At 32.4% G+C, this 9,170-nt stretch overlaps 2 protein-coding genes across 2 annotated transcripts; one reads left to right on the top strand and one right to left on the bottom strand.

Annotated features, from left to right (window-relative positions):
• Nucleotides 1-90: 90 nt before the first annotated feature.
• On the bottom strand, nt 91-2,355 carry LOC106773935 (scarecrow-like protein 29). The gene has a single exon (XM_014660702.2). The coding sequence runs from the start codon at nt 1,828-1,830 to the stop codon at nt 208-210; it is 1,623 nt and encodes a 540-aa protein (XP_014516188.1). The 5' UTR covers nt 1,831-2,355; the 3' UTR covers nt 91-207.
• A 3,065-nt stretch (nt 2,356-5,420) lies between these two features.
• On the top strand, nt 5,421-8,469 carry LOC106773870 (mitochondrial intermembrane space import and assembly protein 40 homolog). Its single transcript, XM_014660632.2, has 4 exons — nt 5,421-5,687; nt 5,791-5,822; nt 5,910-6,035; nt 8,120-8,469. The coding sequence occupies exons 1-4, from the start codon at nt 5,582-5,584 to the stop codon at nt 8,297-8,299; spliced, it is 444 nt and encodes a 147-aa protein (XP_014516118.1). The 5' UTR covers nt 5,421-5,581; the 3' UTR covers nt 8,300-8,469.
• The last annotated feature ends 701 nt before the right edge of the window (nt 8,470-9,170 follow it).

The following is a 9,170-nucleotide window of genomic DNA, read 5'->3' as shown; positions in this document are numbered from 1 at the left end:
AATGTTTCTTGGCATATGATGTAGATCTAACTTCATATCTGTAACGAAGAACAAACAGTAGATGGGAAACTCTGAAGCAGCACAATCTTGTTGACAGTTACCAGTCATTAAAAAGAACTGACAAAATAATTTGCATCCTTCTTTGTTACAAAAAGTTATACAATGAAGAATTTTACATGGTGGAGAAAATTAACAGTAGAAAATCTTTTATGATGATGTGAATGTTGAGCTCTGATCATTCGCATCCAGCTTCCACAAGGTGCAGAAAGAAACAGGTTGCCCCTTCCACCATAGTCCTACACTTGTATTGTCATCTTCAACTTTCATCTCCCAATTAGTATCATACTTTCTCAGCAAAGCTCTACCTCCATCTATTGCATCCTCACCAAGTACTTCCCCCACAAACCCGGCTTCTTTCATTCTCTCACACCATTTTTCCTTCCCTTCATTCATCTCTCGCTGGTTTGTCAATGCCTTTGCTGCCTCACCTTCCATCACTCTCCTTTCATCACTGTCACGACCCTTAAACGCCGAGCTTGTTGAGTCCAAAAACTTCCACAAGTACTCCACCCTTCGAGAGAACCCCATGGCAAAATCCCCACAACCACTGCAACAACATTCCATGTTGTTATCACTTAGTATCACCCCTTTGGGCTCCATGTTCCTCACCACTTTCAGAAACTCTCTCTTTTCATCAGTGCTATTGTGACTTAACTGATGCAGCCTAAACTGCGCACAAACAACAAATATTTCATCCGGGGATGTGTCAACACTTTGAGCACTCAGTGTATGTAATGGACAATTATCTAGCCTTTTAATCTGCAAATTCACGTTCATTAACTGAGCAAAACCAAGGAGTCTAGATGAGAAGTTGTCACCGGGAGGACCAATAGAAAATGGGGTGTCAATTTCAGTGGAAGAAGCCGTGACCACAGTGAGGCGAACCAGTGGAGGAGGTCCACCAGGTCTGCGACTGAGGGCCTCTAGAAATGTTGGCCATTGCATTCCATGAGAGGCTCCAATGTCAAGGATGTGAAGGGTGCGCGAATTGTCATTGTCTTCCCCAAGAACTTGAAGGATGGAAGCATTTGCTATGTTGTTTGGAAAAGAAAACCAAGGGCTAACCTCATAGAACTTGAGTAGTGTCTTTTGAAAGAACCGTGGCTCAGTAGATGCAAAAGTCATGGACCCTGAAGAGGTAGATGCTAGAGAAGACGATAAGTGGTGTGTCAGTGCTTTAAGACCATGTGCTGCAAGCCTGTGGTTAGCATCACCAGTAGGTGAAGCTAACTCATGGAGAACATACAAGAGGTGTTGCACACGGGTCAGATTTCCACCAGTTATGGCTGCAGCACAAGGGTTGAGCAACTGTTCAGCCCACCTTCCTTCTTTGTTGTTGCAGTTATTTGCCACACCCTTAGCAGCACCTCTCTTGTTCCCACCAGGTTTTCTAACTGTGGTTGTCCCTTCTGCGTCTCCACTATCTGCTTCATTATTCAATGGTTTGCTCTTGATTTTCTTGTGCTTGTGGTTCTGTGGTTGTCTGAGACTTGAATCATCAGTGGCACTTCTTTTCTTGGGCAAATCAGAGAGTGGAAGGTTGTTAGAAGCACAAGGCTCAGGGGGTGTTGTGCTAGTTGCAATGTTGGTGGCATTAGGGGAACTGGTATTAGCATCAGTCTGATAATGGCTGCTTATGTCTTGATCCCACAGTTGGATGTCAGTACAGTTATATGGATCGTCTAAGAATGGTGGAAGTGGAAAGAAAGAAACAGAACCTTCAAACCAGTCCAAACTATGATCTGATGTTGGATTTGGTTCCATGATCATTGTAATAGGAGGGGCTGTTGTGAGATATTGAGCAAAGATTGAAAAGGGTTTTGAAAGATTAGTAGTGTTGGATCATTGACTAAAAGGTAGGAGGAGGGTATAGAACATATGAGCCATAAAGTCTCACAAGTTTTTCCTAAAGAATTTTAAAATAAAGCATGGTGCAGTGATGCTTCCTAGTGGTGACAAATAAGGGAATTTTCTAATTGTTTGTGTGCTGTTCGTTTGGAAGATGTGATGTTTTATTGATGTTTAATATTGGTTACATAGGCAACTAGGAGACGATAATGTCTCTTCTTTATGTTGGGTGGTTAACTTGTTCCTTTGTATTATATGGCGAATGAAATCTGCTTACTGATATCATTTAATTAAGGAATTTCAATGAGTTTGAGGATTGTGATAGGTTCATCCAAAACTCTGGCCGGCACATACTGTTTGACTAATTGAAATTTGGTGAAAAGTTTGTATCTGGCAATGCCTTAGCAACTTTTTGTGCTGTATTTTGTTCTTATCTGTTTTCCTTTTTTCAGTCATCTTCTCCAACTCTACTTTCTCTCTGTTACTGATTCACTCATTCTCTCCAAAGGAAAATGTGTAGTTGCATCTTCTTATTATAGTTCTGTTTGATTAACTGGAACATGATTGCTTTGAGATTATTATCAATATTACTATTACTACTGCTAATACTATTCTTCTTATTATTATTATTATATATATATATATAGTGTTGAAGTTCATTACACCATATATATTCACAGAAATATCTGGGAATGTAGTTTGGTCGATAAAAGGTATCAAATATGATCATAAAAATATTAATTATTCTCTAAAACGACGATTTGGCGTAAATAACAAGAACATGATGCCGTGTTAAAAGTAACGTCCTAAAATAAAAATAAAGTGTCCATTTAAAAAATACCACAATAAGACAAATCCTTTTCAGTAATGCGATCGAGGAAGAAAAATAACACTTACATAGAAAATTAACTGTTGTTTAAATATTCACATACACATTGGTAGATTAAGGACCTTGAGTCAAAATTGTACAATTTGATAAATACATTAAAATCTGTAAAATTGTTATTATAAGATAAATATACAAACAGGTACTACAATCGTATGAAATTTAAACATGCCTGATTAAATAAATTACCAATCTTGCATTTTTTTTTAAATAGATTCTTTAAGTAATGTTTTGGGTAAGACCAAGAAAATTTAGATATCTAAAAAATTCTAATAGTGATTTGAGTTGTTATTTAAAATAAAAATATATAATTAATATAGAAGTGAATGATAACAGAGTTTTTGGTAGGGAACCTTGTTATAATTTTAATTGTCTTTTTAGGTCTTATCATAAAAAAATAGAAGAAGATATTTTTACTTTAATAATTAGAAAAAATGTACAAATATTTTAACTATTTTAAATAAAAAATAAAATAGTTTGTTATTTTTATATAAAAGATGTATTTTAAAGGATTTCTTAAAAAATAAAATTTGGTGAAAAAAAATCATTATTATATATTATTAGATATTGTTATATACTATATACATCTACAAATAAATTAAAAGATATATTAAGATATTGTTATAAATTAAAAGACTTTATATTATTAAATATAATTGTTAGATAATAAAAATAAAATAAAAAATATTTTTTAAAAACTTATCATAATCAATTAGAATAAAAATATTAATATATAATATATTATCTAAAGAATTATCAAAATTAATTTTATTATATTATGAAAATAGTTAGCTTTTATAAGTATTTAAAAAATAAATCCATTTGATTAGATATGTCTTCTATTAGATAGATTATTATTAGATGTGTTATTTTTATCTTATTTTTATTTATTTTTTATTAGTTCATTATTATTTTTATTAGTATTTTAGACTATACATACATATATATATATATATATATATATATAATTAATCAATCCAAGAAAAATTAATCTCATATAATTGTTATTATATTAAACATCTTGCCATTAGAAAAAGAGACAAAAACTTTGAGTGTGAGATTCAGAGTTTGATTGAGTGAAGGCTTCCAAGAGTTTAAAGTATTGTTGAAGGACATTGTTTATTCTAGGAAAAAGGAAAACCCAAGTAAAGGAAGCTTACATTCTTGATTTATTGTTTTCTTATTTTCTTTTCTTGTCTTGTTTGCATGTGTACATGACTTGTTTGTGTGTACATGATTAATTGAGTAAAATTGGTGCTTGTTTTGGTATTATTCTGAATGCATTAATCAATTTATGATGATGTTGTGAGGGGAACTTACATTCTTGATTCCTTTATTTTTTGATTTTTGTTTTCTTGTTATCTTTTGTAGATATGTGTTTGGTTGAGCTATTTGTGATGATTGTTGAGTCGTAGGTGTTCTTGATCGTGTTGTTATGCTTTGTTTCTGAATTGTGAAGACGACTCTAACTGATTGATTATGATGAACATGTGGTATGATAGTGTACGAGGATAGATAACATATGTTTGTGGTAACATGTTTTTGTGTGATGTAAATGGATTGAGGATGTATATTTGATAGTATGTATGAGTATGATTATTGTGTATTGTCTTGTATTGTTTTCTATTAGTTTATCTTTGTATTTTATGGTTGTGATTTTCATTTGATATTTTCATACTGTAACAACTAATATAAAGATATGCATTACAGTAAGAATACGAGAATATGTACTTAGAGTAGGGATATGTATGAAAAGATAATATAAGAATTTTAAAAATGTTTTAAAAAAGTAAAAAAGTTTGTTTATATTTTTTTAACATTATAGACTATAATTTAATTAATTGTTATTTCTACATAATTTTAATTATTTTTATGATGATAATAGAATAAAAATTTTAATTTTTTACTATTTCCATATGGTGTGAGTAGTTTTTTTCTTAACTTAATTTAATAACAAATCACATGCTAAAATGGGATGTTAGATTTTGTGTTGGAACTTGTAGATTGAAAAGTTTTTATTACAAACGTGTATAACGCGTTTCAGAAAATCACTTTTTTATAGGTTTCTCTAAATTGTACCCTGTTCCCCATTCCTTTACCAACATTCCACAATTTAAATAGTTTTTGGGGAAATGATTAATTGATAAATAAACATTGGTAATGTAGGCATTGAAGGAACCAAAAGTCTGATTTAGTTTTTAGCATGTAAGAAAAAAGAAATACAATACTTATATGTTTTATTATATATTCAATGACAAACTAATCCCTAAATTTTGTACTATTATATTATATATTAAAAGGAATACAACTTAGTATCAAATTGATTTTAAACATTAATAACAAAACGAACTAATTTTACATATTGAGATGAAGGATATTTAACTTACTTTGAGAAATGATATGCATTTCTTCATGTTGGTGAACCTCTGTATGTGTTTAATTTTTTTAATATTTAAATTAGAATTAATATTTTTTTTTTAATTTTTAAGTTCCTTTATCATTTTTATGATTAAGTTGCTTTCATGATTTTACTCTCTGGTAAATTAATTATAAACTATTTATAGTTGATGTTAATTGTTTAAAAAACTAATTATTCATTTAGATAAGTGCAATTTCATAGAAGAAGACTATAACTAATTACAATTAAGTTTATAGAGATTCAATCTCAGAATTTCACTTTCCGTGTAGAGAGGAGATACCAATTCAGAATTGGCTTCAAAGTTTGAATTTTTAACGCACCAGAAAACCAGAGGTTCAGAATTGAGGACCCAGAAATCAGGATTCACAATGGGTCAAATAGAAAGCGCAGAAGGTGCGGCGGAGACTCAAACCACCATCACCACCACCACCACCGACACCTCCAAACCCACTTCCTTGGAATCCGCGCTCGCAGGTTGTTTTTCCGTGTTTCATTCCTCACGTACTTCAACTGTTTGTGTAAATGTGCGGCTGAAACGAAATCTCAATTTGTGTCGTGTTTTATTTTAACATTGCAGAAGCTGCAGAATATGGAAGTCAGCATACTGAGGTTTGCACCAACTTACTTTGGTTATTTGCTTTCAACTGTGAAATTCAGTGAATGAATGTAAACAACAGAAAATTCTGGATTTTTCAGTCAGTTGAGGCAATGGCTCAGAAAGCTCTCGAATGCCCCTGCATTGCTGATTTGCGAACTGGTTCCTGTGGCTCTCAGTTCTCAGAGGCATTTCTGTGTTTTCTCAAGAGTACCTCTGAAGAAAAGGTATATCTTACTTCATAATTCTCTTTCATTACCGTTAGTGATTACATAGTGTAGCTTCGTTTCCTGAAGCAAGATGTAGCTACAATGACAAGTATGAAGTGAACTGGTTTAGCCGTTTGTAGGTCACAACTTCAGTTTATATCTACCTTGATATCACTTTTAACGTATCCTGTTTGATATTAGATTAGTGAACTGCAACGTTGTGTTCTTTCAACTATTTGTAGTTTTGAAGATTTCTCATTGACTTGAGTGAAAGACAAAGCTAGCTCTATAAAACGAGATAGGTTTGGATAGAGCTTTAACCGTACTTCAGAAAACTTGTTGCAGAACAGTACATTAGACGATGTAAGGAGGTCATCTGATTTTGTATAAATGCATTCAAAATGTTTTCATTACCTTACCGTCAAGAGCAAATCCAGACGTGTAATAGATAGCAGCATGAATGCATAAATTTTATACTAGTTCATTTCAAACTTGAGCTATGTCCCATTATCCTTTGCAAATTGCAATGTGTTCCACTCATCAATAAAGATTACAAGTACTTTTATTACTGCTTCTGCCTTACAACAAGTACACGAGGTCATATTGACACAACACTTTCCCGGTTAAATATACGAAATGCTCTTCAGGCTATATGCAATCTTCCCTTGTGATTAAGCCTGAGTACAGAAAGCCTTTCCATACCAAGTATCCAAAGCCTTTCCAGGTTAAGTATACAAAATCTCTCCAGGCTATACCACAGAAGTTATTTGATACAAGCTTCACACCCAAAAGAATGGATATCAAATAAAAGTTTCTTGTTCTAGCGATATAATTTCTCAACAGTGAAAGGATATACAAAGAATATTCACTCTCTAAATTGTTTAGAAGATGAACTATGTCTAAGCACTTAGAAGCCTTTTCTGATTTTGTCACAAGCACGCAAAAGTCACTTGTATTTTGGATACTTCACTTTTATTGCGTGGGAAAACTTCCTTTTATAGACGTCTAGAAATGAGCATTGCAGGTTGCATGCTTTGGAGGATCTTCTATTATAGCTTTATCAAAAGATCACGACTTTATGCTAACATCTTTTACTATTGTAGTACAAAAAGATGTTTTAGCCACATTCTTTATCTATATAAGGTTTCTGCCTTTTGTTGACAATACCATGTTAATCATATGACATCAATGAATCTTATTTGAAAGACATTCTTGGTCAAGTTTGTAGTCATTAGACTCTACTACAATGTCTAATTCTGCTTGACTTTGTCTTGAACACTTCCTCATCTAGTATTTGTTTGTCGTCTTAGGAGTTCATAAGAATCTTCTAGACTTGCACACTTTGTCTTGCTGAACTTGCGTTCGGTGCTTCTACAAGTCTTTGTTTAGTCTTGTGTACATGCATTAGCAATACTTGCATTTTGTACTATGCCACTTGCGTCTTATTTTCATAGGACTTACATCTAGAGCTTAAGCTCGTCTTTCTTATCAACATATTGACATTTTGATCATACTTTAAGATACATCCATTTAGCATATTGCATGTCGTCTAATACCTGTTTCACACTGAGCAGATACATTAGATGTACCGATTAATTTAATTGTTATGATTAAAACATGGGTGTTTTAGACATAACTTTAAGATTAAGACCTACGTCTTATCGTAACTAAACCCACTTTCTAAATATGAGAGTCTATCTTAGATCCATTAAAAATGGTCAGTCACGAAGTTATGTATATACCAAACACAATGGTACTAGACGTGAGGTATCTTCGAGTCTATGTCAATTAGAAATATGACTATATAATATAGTATAAATAAGTATAAACCTCATTTTACAGATTGGTTTTATGAGATTGAGTTAAACTTAAATTTATTCATATACATCCTTAAAACCTAGCTATGAAGATTATATGTGCTCTTTCAATATAATGTTGTGATTAAGAATTTAGTGTAATGTGCAAGTCTGTATGAAAGGTCGCATATACTCTGTAATAGCAATTAACAACCACTATGGGCAAATTTAAAGTATTATTTTTTTGAATCTTGATTTCTGTATTATTGTATGCGTTGCTATGTGAAATTTGTTCCATATATGTAGGGCTCAGACTGCGTACATCCGTTCATTGCTCTGCAGAGCTGCATCAAGGCCAATCCAGATGCATTCTCTAAGGACATTTTAGGCGAAGAAGAAAGCAATGAGTTGGGGCCAGTCCTAGAATATGAAATACTTCCTCCCAGATGGGCTAAGGAATCTGAAAGACCAAAATCCAATCTTTAAGGGAAAAGTTGGACTCTCGTTCGGCAACTTCTTGGAGAAGGTTGTGTTAGATTAATAATGAATTTGTATTAGTGTTGCCTGCTTAGAAAAGTTACATGTTGTATCTCTTCCATAAAATGCTTCATCTCGTGCAATGGCTTTTATACCACAAAAATATAATTTATTTTCTATATAGTTTTGGGAATACACTCAAATGCTTGCATCTTTCTTTCTATCTACTGGAAACCTTTAAAAGAGAGCCCCTTTCTGCTTCTAAAAAATACGTCTATATGCAAACTACCCAAATTTTAAACTAATCCCTCCTTTCGTTCTGTTTAAATTTTAAAATAAAAGGAACTTGAGTAATATTCCAATGCTGAAAAGATGCATAATTTTTTTTTTCATGCATGATAAAATCTAAATAATTTTAACCACTGCAGCATGTTGTTTTTGTCTTTTACTTTCTAGTTTTTAAGGGAGAAGAACCAAACTAAAGAGTCGATGTCTCACTTCACTCGTCGGAATCCTTCATAGGTTACTTTTTCTAAGACATGATCAACTTTGGTACCAATTAATAAACATTCATGTGTTCTTATCATACCTATGGTCATACATTATTTAAAATATACTATCTAAAAGTCCAAAATTAAAACAATTTAAATAGTTTTTTCTTCTTTCATTCATTCTTTGAAACATTTTTTCACAATAAAACCATGACGTGACGGAAAAGGCTCCAAAGTGGAATTGCCCTTAAAGTGAGAAATAATTGAGAAAAAAGGTCTGCTAATTATCCTTAATGTTGTGACAATGTAAGAGTACTTTTATTATCTGATTGAATTTTAACAGAGTAGATTAGATAATTACGACTCCAAATGAAGAGCGGGTATATCTT

This window comes from Vigna radiata, chromosome 9 (assembly GCF_000741045.1).
Source record: "Vigna radiata var. radiata cultivar VC1973A chromosome 9, Vradiata_ver6, whole genome shotgun sequence".
NCBI lineage: Eukaryota > Viridiplantae > Streptophyta > Magnoliopsida > Fabales > Fabaceae > Vigna > Vigna radiata.
Note: the sequence above shows the minus strand (reverse complement) of the source record. Positions and strands in the feature narration are given on the sequence as shown.

Excerpts from the sequence above, each read along its gene's own strand:
- LOC106773935 (XM_014660702.2), bottom strand. The coding sequence starts at position 1,830 with ATGATCATGGAACCAAATCCAACATCAGATCATAGTTTGGACTGGTTT.
- LOC106773870 (XM_014660632.2), top strand. The coding sequence starts at position 5,582 with ATGGGTCAAATAGAAAGCGCAGAAGGTGCGGCGGAGACTCAAACCACC. Across the intron at positions 5,688-5,790 it reads CTTGGAATCCGCGCTCGCAG|AAGCTGCAGAATATGGAAGT; the intron begins GTTGTTTTTCCG and ends TTAACATTGCAG. Across the intron at positions 6,036-8,119 it reads AGAGTACCTCTGAAGAAAAG|GGCTCAGACTGCGTACATCC; the intron begins GTATATCTTACT and ends CCATATATGTAG.